Here is a 13,987-nt window from a genome sequence, read left to right on the forward strand (position 1 = left end):
CACACAATACCACAAAGCTAATGCAAGTGTGGGGTGGGTGCATATGCGCACACTGGTCAACCATTCATGTGGCCCGGTGGCCAAGAAGCCACGGCCCAGTAGTGGGCCACAGCCCGTAAGTTGGAGACCCCTGTACTAAGGGAATAAGTTTAAAAAATATATATTTCTAAACTAATTCTCAATTTATTTTCAGGGTGCTGATGGAGTGGAATATTTATTAATTCCTATGGATGCTGGAATATTGGTTGACTTTTTGCAAAAAGATAATGATGTTTGAAGGCTCATCCTTTCAAGGGCAATTCTATTAAGAATTGTTGAATTTTATCCTGTGGCCATTTTGCAGATCTCAGGAGTCTAATCTACCTGTAATAATGGAATGTGATGCCGTATAAACCAAGCCAATTTCTAGCTGCTCAGGTTTCTCCCTTTGCCAGTTTATATTATTATAGACCAAGAAAAGGTCATCCACTGATATTAGTGTGCCTTCTGTTCATAAATCTTCTGGAAATAAGGATTGAACTGGAGAACTTGTGTTTGACAATACACACGATTGGCTATTAATAGCTGAATTCAGCTATTGCCTGGTATCTTTTTAATACTTCATAGGCAGACCATTACTGATCTTCAAATGTGTGTCATGTGGGATGGAAGGATTGGATTAGGAAACTGGTTGGACTTGAGCAAAATAAACCATTGATAACCAGAGATGTGGATATCTTTATGAAAAATTTAGCCTTAATTGGGAACAAATGATTCCCCCTATTTAAGCCATTTTTAAGTATGACAGCTGTGAGTTTTTGTCAATAAGAACAACTGCAAATATGCTCATTTAACCTGTTTTTCTTACCTAATGATTTTTTAAAAGCTGTCTGAATAAAAATAAACATGCATTATGTCCTTTTGTATGGTTCTTTTATACCATGTAACTATTTCTTTGTCTTAGAGAACTGTTCTTTAAATACTGAGAGAGCTTTAACTTGAAAATACTGTTTCTAGACTCTACCAGAATATCTCTTTTCCCATACCACTCCTGAAGTAAATTTGGCTTCAGAGTTTTATGTTATATTGATATAGATGACATAGGAAATGTTTAGTTGATGTTAATGGATGACAAATGGATTCAAATCTGGTGATAAAAATGCATATCATTATACAGAAAGTACAATTAGAAACTAGGGTAACCAGCAAAATTGACCTCAGAGAAGGAAAAGAGGACAAGGATAGTGTGTTGGAGTGAATAAAATGACTGAGGCAGTCTAAATATGAATGGACAGAAAGAGAATAGTGCTAATTGGAAACTCTCCATAAGCTTTCCTCCAACTTGATACTCTCAAAATGTAAAACAAAAATCTAAACATTCAAATGTACTTTTTTTCTATTTGTGGCTCCGAGAGTCCAGATAGATAGGGTTAAATCAGATCCTGCCCTGTTGGACTGCATTAAAACTGAAGCACCACCTTGCGCTGTGGCCATGCCCCAGTTTTCGACTCAGTCCTGCCAGGACAGGACGTGAGTTGCTGAGGCTCTACTTGAATTGCAAGTGGAGGCTTTTTCCATAACAAAAGTTTTAAAGAGCAGCAGAGGCTTTTGGAGGACTGCAGGCAAGGAATGAAGCTTTTAGCCTCCAGGCTTGGCTATCGCCTTCAGGGCGGCTGCCCCAATACGCGGAGCTGCGAACACATGAAGCAGCTCCAGGTGATTGGCCTGATAAGGGCTATCTGCTGTTGTGCACAGTACCACAGCAGCAGCAAGGAGGACCAGCACTGTTTTCGCTTTCGGTTTCTATTTGATTGCCTTGGCTGCAAAGCATAGCAGCAAGCAGCAGCAGCTAAAAGGGGCAATTGGCCCAGAGGAGGCTTTGCAGCAGCACAAAGCAGCCACTTGATCGGGCAATTGGCCTGATCCCAGGTGGGGAGGGCAGCAGTTGGCGCTGAAGAGTGATGAGGACTGGATTGACCCCAGCTGAGGGTGCAGATCGACCATGTTGCCAGGGCTGTGATTCCAGCTACAGAACTTAGGTGATTGCATAGGTGCCAGTAGACCTGTACGCAGGTCTATTATTAAATTGCGGTGACCAGCAGTGTGTGGCTGCAGCCCAGCAGTAGACCTATCTAGGCTTGCTTTGCCAGTTCAGAGGTAAGAGGACCGTTTTTATTTTGCATGGGGCCTTACTGGCAAGGGGAAGCTGTAAATGTGTTATTAACTCCTCATCCCCTTCCCCACCAGGATCCATCCTCCCTCTGGCTGTGTTTCTTAATCCCAATCTCCCAGTGGGATGGCAGATAAAGATCAGGAAGGTGGTCACAGTCCCTCTACTTCTAGAGGTAAATCTAGGGACAGGCAGAAGAGAAAGGCCCCTGAACCCAAGAAACCTTCCAGGGCAGAGGAGCAGGATGCCTTGAGAAGGCAGAAAGCTCTAGAAAAGCAGGTGGAGAAAAGCCAGTGTGCCGCTGGTGGGAGGAGCCGGAGATCACCAGACTACAGGAGTCAGATTCTTCTGCTCTGCCTCCAGTTTTACAAATGGAGCCTGGGCCTTCTAGCTCCACTAGTGGATCTTGCCTGGTCACCTGATAACTTAGCTATAATTGCGGATCCACACCCAATAGAGGGAGTTTCAGATTACGAAGGAGATCCCAAGCAGTTTGCCAGGATGAAACTAGGGCACCTCCTCCAAAGAGAGCCAGACCAGGGGTGGCAGCAACTTATATGCCCACAGCTGCTGGCTTGCTGAAGAGGCTGAAGCAGCATTACCCGCGCACATGGAGGCAATTACCTGTAGAGCCATAAGGCAGGTATTGTGGAAGGCCTCCAAGCTATGAGGAGGCCTGAATCAGTGGTATAACGACGTTCAGACCTAGAACAGTCCATTCAGGAGAGAAGCAGAGAATCCTTGAGAGACAGGGCTTCCCCTGACCCCTCCATACATAGCTTTACACATAAAACACCAGAGGAAGACGAGGGAATCTGATTTCTCGGCAGACGAAGAAACTGCTCCGGACAGATCTTCCTTCTCCAGTCTCTTTGATTCACAAAAGTTCAGAGCCTTATTGAGGCCAGGAAGACAGCCCGATTGGGACCAAAAGCAGATATCGGGCAAGTGGAAGAAGAAACTGCTTCTCCTCCAGACCAATATTTTGATGAATCAACAGTTTGGCCTGAATTGGTTTCAGTGCCTAGATTATTTTTGAATGTTATCAAGAAACAGCTGGAATCCCTGGGAACATCTGCCATGTTATCGGCCAGCGAACGTTGCTGCTTTAATATGGGGCCTGAACTTACCAGCTCATTACCTTAGTGGACGGTCCAGTTGCAGCCTTGATTCCTTCCTCATCAAACCCCGCTGATCCAGAGGAGGCATTGAAGGCAGAGGACAAGAGGATAGAACAATCCCTCTATCATACCCACCTGGCGGCTGCCTGGGTGGTCAAGGCTGCTTTGGCTGCTTCATTCTTTATGAGGTCTTCCTTATGTTGGCTGCACCAACTGCAAGACAGGGTCCCCGCCACAGATGTCTGAGTGTACCAAGACATCCACAAACTTGTGACAGCAGCCGAATTTACTGTGGATACCACTTTAAACAATGCCAGATTTGCTTCAAAGGCCAGTGCCACTTCTGTAGCAGCCCACAGAATGGTCTGGCTTAAAAACTGGCAGGCCGATGGGTGGCGGAAGTGGAAGGTGGCATCTGCCTTCATCAAGGGGATAAATTGTTTGGGGAGGTCTTACAGCCCCATCTGGTGGAGACCAGAGATAAAAAGAAATACCTTCCTTCTCTGGCAAGGCAGTCCAGTTACAGAGCAGTACCATACACCCACAGGTCATCTTTCAGAGCTGAGGGCAGCACCAGGGCTCAAGGGCCTCAGAGTCAGTCCTTCAACTCCTAGGAAAGAGCGGCCAGAGATAGGCCCCAATTTTCAGGCAAGCAGCCCTTTCATGGGGGAGGAGGTCGCTTTTTCCGGTGTTCCCACTAAATACAGCAGTTCTCCCATTGGGGGTAGGTTATCCAATTTTGTGGCCCAATGGGAGGCTACTACATCCAACGCTTAGGTCTTAAAGACCATCAGACATGGCCTTTTCCTAGAATTTAGGTCACAACCCCCCAGATTTTATGTGCCTTGCCCCATTTCCAAGGAGGCTTCCTGTAGGAAACTAATGGAACAGGCCATCCAATACCTACTGGATATTAGAGCCATCCAGTCAGTTCCAGTTAATCAACAGGATAAGGGGTTCTACTCCCCACTGTTTATTGTCCCCAAGGCTTCTGGGGGGTGGAGAGCCATTCTGGATTTAAAAAGGCTCAATAAATTTTTGTTGTACAAGCATTTCTGGATGCATTCTATTTTGCAGAGCATCAGGGAGGGTAACTTCCTCACCTCAATTGATTTAACAGAGGCTTATCTATACATCAGAATTTCTCAGACACACAGGGAATTTTACGCTTCAGCTACAAAGGGAGTCACTTCCAATATAGGGCTATGCCTTTTGATTTATCCTCTGCACCCAGAATGTTTACTAAGGTCTTGGCTGCCTTGGCAGCTCGCTTGAGAACCATCCCAGTAAGGGTATAGTGTTACCTGGATGACATTTTAATCCAATCATCCTCCCATGACTGGGCCTTAAAGGATCTCCAAGCGACAGTCTCACTGTTATGAGACCATGACTTTTCAATTAACAAGAAAAATCATTTCTCACCATTTACATGTTTATTGCATCTTGGAGCTAAGATTGACAGTAAGGTATTCCTCTCACAGGAATGCAAAGACAGTTTACAAAACATGGTGGGGGAGGTCGTGAGAGCGGACAAGTCCCCCTTGGCACTTCTCTCACAACTCTTAGAAAAGATGATTTCTTGCATCTCCATCGTGCCTTGGGCTAGACTACACTCCAGAAAGCTTCAGTGGTTTCTGTTGCCCAACCAAAAGGCGGGTAAAAGTCACTCATCTCTCAAGGTCTCAGTCCCTGGGTCTGTCAAGCGGTCCTTGTCATGGTGGTTTTCTCAGGCTTTGAATGCAGGTCAATTATTCAGAGAGCCGTCCCGAACAGTAATCACTATTGATGCCAGTCTCTCTGGCTGGAGGGCGCATTTATAGTCACAGTTGGCCCAAAGCCAGTGGTCTGTTTTGGAGAGGGGAAAGAACATTAATTGGTTAGAATTGAGAGCGGTTCAATGGACTCTCATGAAATTTAGAAACACCATACAACACACACATCCTAATTTTAACAGATAATGTAGTTATCAACAGGCAGGGTGGCACCAGATCTAGGACTTTAATGTTAGAGGCTGAATGTTTGAGCCATTGAGTGGAGAGGAATCTCCTGTCAATCAGGGCAGAACACATCTCTGGGGTGGAAACTGCAAGCAGACTGGCTTAGCGGGGCTAAGATTTCCCCTTCAGAGTGGAGTATTCCCCCCCTTTATTTCAGGAGCTGTCACAATGGTTTGGACTACCAGTGGTGGACCTGTTCGCATATCCAACCAATAACAAACTCCCAAGATTTTTCACCAGGTTCGCAACCCAGGGGGCAGAACGGACGAATGCCCTCAGGAGCAGGTGGCCTCAGGGTCTCCTGTATGCCTTTCTTCCTCTTCCGCTGCTGCCAGCGGTAGTCAGAAAGATACTGGAGGAGGAGGCAGAGGTTATACTTCTGGCTCCTTACTGGCCCAGACGCCCTTGTTTTGTGGATCTGGTGAAGCTCTTGACCACCCAACCATGGAGAATCCCTCCTCACAAGGTGTCCTTACACCAAGGAGAAATAACCCACCCAGAGCCTCAGTGGTTCTATCTGACCGCTTGGAGGTTGAGCAGAGCACTCTGAAGAGACAAAATATATTAGGCCACCCGTACCATTCTAGCGGCTAGGAGGCCTTCAACCAACCACATCTATCAAGCCACATGGAAGGTCTTCTGCCAGTGGTGCATCAAGAATAGAATTTCCCCCACTTTGGCTTCAGTAGCTAACATTCTGGATTTTTTACAAGAGGGTCTTGACAAAGGGCTCTCGGCAAACACTCTACGCAGACAAGTGGCCACCCTTTCTTCATACACAGGAAATACATACACAGGAAGGGGTCCTTGTCTCACAACCAAATCATCTGGAGGTTTTTAAAAGGGGCCACCAATCTTAGACCTCCTGTGGTTCAGATTCCCCACTTGGGATCTTCCTAAGGTGCTAAGGGCCTTCATGGCCAAACCTTTTGAACCGCTCAGGTCCATTAGTTTACACTTCCTATCTCTCAAGGTAGCATTTCTAGTAGCCATCACTTCAGCTAGAAGGATCTCAGAGATGGCGGCCCTTTCAGTTACGAAAGATTTGTGTGTCTTCCAACCAGATAGAGTGGTTTTGCGGTTAGACCCATCTTTCACCCCTAAGATTAATTCTAGGTTCTACAGGGCTCAAGACTTTTTCTTCCAAATTTCTGCCCCAATCCTACCCATAATTTGGAATGGGCATGGCACCCCCTGGATGTCTATAGAGCCTTAGATATACATCCAGAGGACACGTTCTATCCGGAAGTCGGAGGCACTTTTTGTGTCCTTCCAGCTGGGCACAAGGGGGTTGAAAGTGTCTCCATTGACAGTGAGAGATGGATTAGGGCTTGCATAGCTAAGGCTTATCAGAGCAGGTCTCTCCTGGTGCCTCGAAGGTGAGAGCTCACTCTATTAGAAGTGTGGCAACAACTGCAGCATGGGCTACTCAAGCACCCATTGAAGAGATTTGTAGAGCGGAAACATGGTCTTCACCATCACCCTTCATTCGGCATTACCGCTTGGATGCCTTTGCATCAGCCAATGCAGCTTTTGGCAGGAGGGTTCTACACAGCGTGCTCGAACGTCAATGTGAGTAGGACCAGACTCATGCTCTCCCAGGGACCAGCCAGCTTTGGTATATCCCTATCTATCTGGACTCTCAGAGCCACAGATAGGAAAATGAACATTGGCTTACCTGAATGTTTGTTTTCTTCTGTGGCATAGAGAGTCCAGCCCCACCCTGGTTTGACTGGTCTGGGTGGGGGTTGGGGGGAGCAATAATGTATGTTCTTTTTTATCTCACAACTCCAGAATCATGTCCACATGGCCAAGTGCTTGGTCGAAAGCTGGGGCATGGCCATGGTGCAGGGCGGAGCTTCAGGTTTAACACAGACTCAGTCCAACAGGGCAGGAACTGATTTAACCCTATCTATCTGGACTCTATGCCACAGAAGAAAACGAACATTCAGGTAAGCCAATGTTCTTAGCTACAATAAAGTCATTTTGCTTTTTTCAATCAGTCATTTACTCATTTTGTTAACATTTTATTGTTATCATTAACATTTTAGGAATCAAAGCATATTTTTGCCAGTATTTTTGTTAGGATATATACTTACATTATTTCTCAAAGTTTGCTTCTTTTACACAACTTGAAGAGGGTCTCTATCTCTTTCAGAAACGATGATATTGATCTTATTCATAAAATACACAGCCAGCATTTGTTGCAGTTTTAACAAAAAGCCTCGTTCAGTGTTACTGTGCTCGCACAAAATTACAGAGATCCCTCTGGAAACAGCACCAAGTACCTCATGGTGGGACATCTCTCCTATAATACAATGAGAATGGTCTTTTGGGATGGAGCATTTGAGCAAGGTTTATTTGTTTACAATTTTTAAGTAAAACTATCCCCAGAGCCTGCCGGTCTTATGAAGTAGGTAAAAGACTTTAAATGAATGATTTATGTTCTTAAATATGCAAAAATATCTGAAATATAGGCATATGCAGCAAAATGCCCGAAAGGCTTTCAGGAAATTTTTCCAGATCCAGATCTCTGTATGCAAGTTATTGCATTACTGTAGTTAAGTTTATAAAAAAATTGGGTTACTTCCAGCAAACCAGGTTCTTCATATTTCAAATAAATAGTGGATAAAGGATATTGCAGAAAGGGGGATATTAATATTTTATTTAGGCAAACTTAGCTAGTTCTACAATGCTAATAGAAAATTGTATTTCTGATCTACAAGAAAATCGGTTTTAGCAGACATCTATTTCAAAATCCAGTTTTAAAAAGCTTCTCACCAGTAACATAGAGATCACTTTCTGTGTCTTGTAAAATACTTGCTCCTGAACCAGCACAAAGAGCAACCACCTTCACTGAGGATTCTACAAAAAGAACAATTAGCATAGTTTAGGACTGCATGTTTTGTGGTTAGTTTTGGTTTGTTTTTTTTCCTGAGATGATGCAGAGTGGATAGGTAATGAATTAAAGATTGCAGGTTAGAATACATGACTGGACCAATAGTTGTTTCCCTAGGCCTTTAGTAATCCTGCAAATCCTTTGGTGTTCCTTATAGACAGGTTCATTCATCTTCAGTTAAAAAGAGAACTGCTAGTCAGAGCAATTCTAATTGCTCTGTAAAAGTAGGCAATATAAGATAGCATCTTAGAGTGCAGTTGCAACACAATGTGATCAAATAAGATTTTGAAGTATAACGATGGATGTGGATTGCTTTTTTTCACATTCTATGAAGAGGAACTCTTATTGTTTTTAGTCTAAAGATGTCCTTTCCAAACATTTTAAATATGCTAAATTTTCAAATAATGTTCCCTTCCCCACAACCCAAGTGATTTAAATAACTGGTCTGGCTGAACCAGACTAATTTTATTTAATTCCATAGCAGAGCAATAATACTTTACCCTAAACAATCAGTGGGAAATACTGTTCGATGTTTTTATAAGTGGCTCTTCTGAATGTATTAGTCAAACAAATCACTTCAAAATAGATGCATCTTGATTTTGCCCTAATAAGCATCATCTCACAAAATAAAGCACCACGAATGGTTTAGGTACCAAGTAGCAAAAGTCCACTGCCAACATAAAATGAGAAAGTAAATATATACCCAGTGATTTCCCTGCTCCAAGAGCTAGACGAATATGAGACAATTTTAAGTGACTTTTCAATCGTTCAATCAAGACAGAAACAGAGGCTGGTTCGTGCAATGTGCATAAACGTCCCATTCCAGTATCGGCAAGCAGAGGCTGAAAAGAAGCCAAAAATTGAAATGGTTACAATGAAGGTGCTCTGGCAGTTATCTTGCTGTAATAACAAAGGCAGGTTTAAATAAACCTGTTTTCCTAAGTACAAGAAGCACCACAACATATTTCACAATTTGTCCTTGACATGCACCTATGAGTTGAATATAGCTGTCAATCTTTTGCAAATTTAATTGGGATCGAGCCCCTTTTGAAAGAGACTAAACATGTTTAGGTTGGATTGTAAATGATATTAAATTTGAGAACATCAAGGTCAGCTTGTGATTCACAACTATCCCATATGCACCAAATTACTCAATGATTATGCTTGTCCTATTTCCAGATCTGACATATGACATACAAGTAGTCTTGATTTATAACCATTTGTTTGGTGACCAAAGTTACAATGGCACTGAAAAAAGTGACTTACGACTGGTTTTCACACTTATAACTGTTGTATCATCCCCATGGTCACGTGATAAAAATTTGGGCACTTGGCATCTGGCAAAGTCAATGGGGGAAGCCAGATTTGCCTCACTTGATTCACTTAACAACTGTAGTGATTCACTTAACTGTGGCAAAAAGATTGTAAAATGAAGCAAAACTCTTTTAACAACTGCCTTGCTTAGCAATGAAAATCTTGAGCTCAGTTGTGATCATAAGTCAAAGATTATTTGTACTTAATACCCAAAGTCTCAGAAAAGAATGGACAAGCATTTCAGCACTCCAGTTGCTGCTTAAGCAAATGGTAAAATAAAGATGGGAAAATGGAATTTTTTTTTGGAGCCATGAAGCTTATTTAATTATATGCTGAAAGAAAAGATGGGAAGAGAATGCAAAAATTGAAGATGGCTCTATTAAATGTTGAAATCATTTGAGCCTGTACCTTATGTTCTCTCAGGAATGGCTGGGATGGAGAAATAATAAGTGTCTGGTCCTCATTTTTCAAAACACAGTATACTATTGATACAGTCACAGTATCTCTTAGCAATCTTCTCTTATTGGTACTTTCTTCAAACTTCCTGAATATACTAAGAAACTGCAGAAGTATCTTCAAAGAATCCCTTTTATTTCTACTGGAAACAGAACATCTCTTTGCTAAATTATTCCTTTCACTTTCTTGCTAAGCAACCTTCCTCCATCACATCACTATATCTTCATTTATTCTTTTTTGCAGCTATGCACACTCTCTGTGAAAATAAACTTTGATTTGCTCATCTGTGGTTTACCTTCTCTAGTGATATGATTTCAGTTGTTTGATACAGCAGGCTCTTCTGGGAAAGCAAGGCCACTACTTGCAACAAAGCGAGCCGAGAACAGTTCAAGCTGACACGTGTTTGTTCTTCTCCTTCAATCCTTGGAAATTTGGAACAGAAATATTAATAAAAAAACCTTACAATACACTGCAAAAATGAATATATAAATGTTACCTCCAGTTCTCTCACGAGTGGATCACAAAATACATTGCTTTTAGTAATTATACATAAGCCAACCCACTCCCACCATTCACAATCTTTGGCAGGTAAGTTTAAGCAGGACTTATGCCATCTGTCAAGTCACCTGGCAGCTATATGAAAATGCTGGTTGATACCATTCATAGATTTGAACAAGGATAGAAGACTATCTAAGGCAGATAATGCTGCTGTCATTTCCATCTATTTGTGTCTTCAGCTCACATGAGAGGGGGAAGAATGGGCCACTTTTGTGTGGAGAAAGGCCATATTCTTGGAGATGAATGTGTGATGAGTATGGGAGTGGGTCTAATTCAAAAGCATGGCCCTTAGAGACTATGGAGCTCCTTCCTGGGTTCTCAGGTGTTTGATTATCTGTCCCCTTCTACCTCAGCACCAAGATCACAGACAGGAAGCTAGACATTTTATCAGCGAGAGCCAGTTTGGTACTACACTGTTTAAGGAAGCGGACTAGAAGTTAGGAGATTGCAAGTTCTAGGCATGAAAACCAGCTGGGTACTTTGGACTAGTCATTCTCTCGCAGCCTAACCCACTTCACAGAGTTGTTGTGGGGGAAATACAAGGAGGAAAGAATATTATGTATGTTTTCTGCCTTGAGTTATTTATAAAAAAATAAATGCAGTAATCAATGAAAACTGTGATCCACACCACCCAAAAATGTAGGACCAAAGTATATCATTGTGCTTTTTATAATTCTGGTTGCAAATTTAATGCTTGGCATTGTTGGCTAATTGTTGGAGACCCACTCCTATCAGATTAGACAATATTTGGCTAGAAAAGTTAAAGTCTGGCATGAGAAGAGGTTGCTTCTTTGTTTATGGCATGGAAGGATAAGCTCATGCTTATAATTTAATATGCATCCTATTACTTATAGTGGTCTTAAAAATGCTCCTAGCTTTCAATTAACTTATTTGTTTTGAAATGTAATACAAAGTAGCATGTCTCATCAGATGTACATCTAATACTTAGGAAAAACACTGGTTTCTTGGAATATGGTCTTAAAGTAAAAATATGTTATTATGTAGAAATCAAAACTTGTTAGTTTGATATTTCTGAAATAGGCTAAAGTTACCTGATTAAGTAAGAATATTTTTGCAAGCTGTTTAAGCTATTATCAAATATTTTCTGTAAAACTCAAAGAGGGAGGATATAAAGTACAGTGCCTTTTAGCACAATAAAATAATACATACTACTTTTTTTCTATACATTCTCAAAAATGTTGTCTGGTCATAGATAAAGAACCTGCTCTTTTATCATATTAAAATTTGTCAGTCAACAAAAATAACCTAGGCTGGTCTCCAGCAATACCTGGCAGGTTGAGTTGCGATGAGTGACACCTCTGGCATTGCATGGACTTGGGATAAAACTGTTTCCAGACTTTCAGCAGGGGATACAGTGAATTCAACCCGGAAAGGCCCACCTACAGGGTAAGTGGAAGCTGTAGCCGGTTTCAAAGGAACAGCAGTACAAGCCCCTGAGGAAAAGCAGAGCAAATTAAATACATTGCACAATATTCTTGTTCAGGGTTTTACCTTGCCAAACATCAAATTACATGCCTTCCATAACATTGTTCCCAGTATATTGTTGTTAACTTATGGAAAGTTGAGGTTTATTGCAATGTACCAGTATTATCATAATATATGAATATTCTAATTCTTCATATTATAATGGCTGCTGAAGGATATAATGAATGCTAAATACAGCAATTAATTATAGACCTTAAACTACTGCAGAGCGTAAAAATTATTAAACTACCATTGTTTTTAAATCACTTGCAAGGAAATGGCAGAGGAGGGGCAGAGATCTTTAATTCCAGATCATCCCTGTTTATGATTTATATAGATCCCATAGTAGGTTCTGGACTTTTGGCCATTTATATGTGCATACTATTTGTGCACAGAATATTGAGATGTTAGTACCCTCTTTGGATTGCCCTACTTCATGAATTTGAAGTAGTAGAATTAAAAGAGTCATATCACATCAGTCCTTTGAAAAGGTGTCAATTAGATGATTATCATATGTTTTCCATTTTGAAGCACCAGCCTTTTACAGAATATGTTTTCTTAAGGCAAAATCATAATTTTAAGCAATTATTTAAAGCTACATTCAAGCTCATTGTTCTTTAAGGGAGAGAAATATAAGGCAATTCAGTGTCCTAGTAACTATGTGTATAGAGCTGTGATGGCGAAGGCACGCAGAGCCATTTGTGCGGGGAGGTGAGCCCAAGGCAAAGTTACCTCACTGCGCATGCGCACACCTCCCAGCTGATTTTTGGGCCTTTTTCAGCCTCCCAGAGGCTTGAGGGAAGCCTCTGCAGGCTTTGGAGGCCAAAACACAGGCCTATTTCACAGGCCTATGTATTTCCAGAAATACCACAAGTGACAAGATGGGCCCATTTTTCGGCCTCTAAAGGCTGCAGAGGCTTCCCTCAAGCCTTTGGGACGCCGAAAAAGGCCCAAAAATCAGCTGGGAGGCACATGCATATGGAGTGCAGGTAAGGTGGAAGCAGGGGGATCGCACGTGCATGGGGCTTGAGGGGTGTGTGCGCATTGCCTTCTGGGTGCTGGCAGCACAGGAGCCCAAAAAGGTTAGCCACCATATAGTAAGAGTATAGAGTATAGAAGAAGGCTTTGACAAAGATATGCAGGAGCTATTGGCTAAGCTAAAGAAGCTAAAGAGCTTTTTAATTCCAGAATGTCCAGGTATCATTTGGAGATAGTTGAGACAGACATATTCTAATTCACTCGAGTGTAATAAAGAGTATGGCTGTGAAAGTTGGACCATAAGGAAGGCTGAGCGCCAAAGAACTGAGGCCTTTGACTTATGGTGCTGGAGAAAACTCCTGCGAGTCCCTTGGACTGCACGGCCATCAAACTGGTTAATCCTAGAAGAAATCAACCCTGATTGCTCTTTAGAAGGCCAGATCCTGAAGATGAAACTCAAATACTTTGGGCACCTAATGAGAAGAAGGACTCACTGGAGAAGAGCCTAATGCTGGGAAAAAATGAGGGCAAAAGAAGAACGAGACGGAAGAGAATGAGGTGGCTGGCTGGAGTCAGTGAAGCAATAGGCGTGAGCTTAAATGGACTCCAGAAGACGGTAGAGGACAGGAAGGCCTGGAGGAACGTTGTCCATGGAGTCGCGATGGCTCGGACATGACTTCGTGACTAACAACAACAATAAGAAAGAGGCGAGACACAGCACAATTCTGTAATTATAGTTTAAATCAATAAAAGTTCTTTTAGCTTTTCTATGGAGTTGATTTCATGGCCTGGTCTACATGGTAGGATTGATAGTATGGAGACAGGAGAGAGGAGCTCTCTACAAATGATAGTATACTTCAGTCTAGTGTTTTGTCATTGTTTAAAATAATATCCATTACTTGTCTTTTTTTCCCCAAGAAACAACAAAGATTTTAGTTATGTATCAGTCCTGCTGACACATTTCAACAGAAATTTATAATGTAAAATGTTAGCAAGAATACAAACATAACATTTTAAAACATGAACATAA

General features: G+C 42.0%; 2 protein-coding genes across 4 annotated transcripts in view; one reads left to right on the plus strand and one right to left on the minus strand.

Moving 5' to 3' along the window:
- The window catches only part of ORC2 (origin recognition complex subunit 2), a 42,425-nt gene extending 41,532 nt beyond the window's left edge, over positions 1-893 (plus strand). For all 3 annotated transcript variants that reach the window (XM_087919723.1, XM_026696808.2, XM_087919724.1), the window contains one exon: positions 194-893. In XM_087919723.1, coding sequence (XP_087775849.1) covers positions 194-277 — 84 coding nt within the window. In that variant the 3' untranslated portion in view covers positions 278-893. The remainder of the gene's footprint in view (positions 1-193) is intronic.
- Positions 894-4,684: 3,791 nt separating this feature from the next.
- NIF3L1 (NGG1 interacting factor 3 like 1) lies at positions 4,685-11,978 on the minus strand. Its single transcript, XM_087919725.1, has 6 exons — positions 11,783-11,978; positions 10,232-10,358; positions 8,870-9,008; positions 8,049-8,132; positions 7,367-7,575; positions 4,685-5,115 (listed from the first exon to the last, which is right to left on the minus strand). Exons 1-5 carry the CDS (start codon positions 11,818-11,820, stop codon positions 7,391-7,393), a joined length of 573 nt encoding a protein of 190 aa, XP_087775851.1. The 5' UTR covers positions 11,821-11,978; the 3' UTR covers positions 4,685-5,115; positions 7,367-7,390.
- Between the last annotated feature and the right edge of the window lie 2,009 nt (positions 11,979-13,987).

This window comes from Pseudonaja textilis, chromosome 1 (genome assembly GCF_049901715.1).
Source record: "Pseudonaja textilis isolate UNSWEBS1 chromosome 1, rPseTex1.2, whole genome shotgun sequence".
In the NCBI taxonomy this organism is placed as follows: domain Eukaryota; kingdom Metazoa; phylum Chordata; class Lepidosauria; order Squamata; family Elapidae; genus Pseudonaja; species Pseudonaja textilis.

Bases quoted from the DNA above. Each gene is read 5' to 3' on its own strand.
- NIF3L1 (XM_087919725.1), bottom strand. From the start codon at position 11,820: ATGCCAGAGGTGTCACTCATCGCAACTCAACCTGCCAG. The intron at 9,009-10,231 runs GTAAACCACAGA...GCTTCTTTTCAG, and splicing joins AAATCATATCACTAGAGAAG to CCTCTGCTTGCCGATACTGG. The intron at 8,133-8,869 runs GTATATATTTAC...TTCTTTTTGTAG, and splicing joins TGGAGCAGGGAAATCACTGG to AATCCTCAGTGAAGGTGGTT.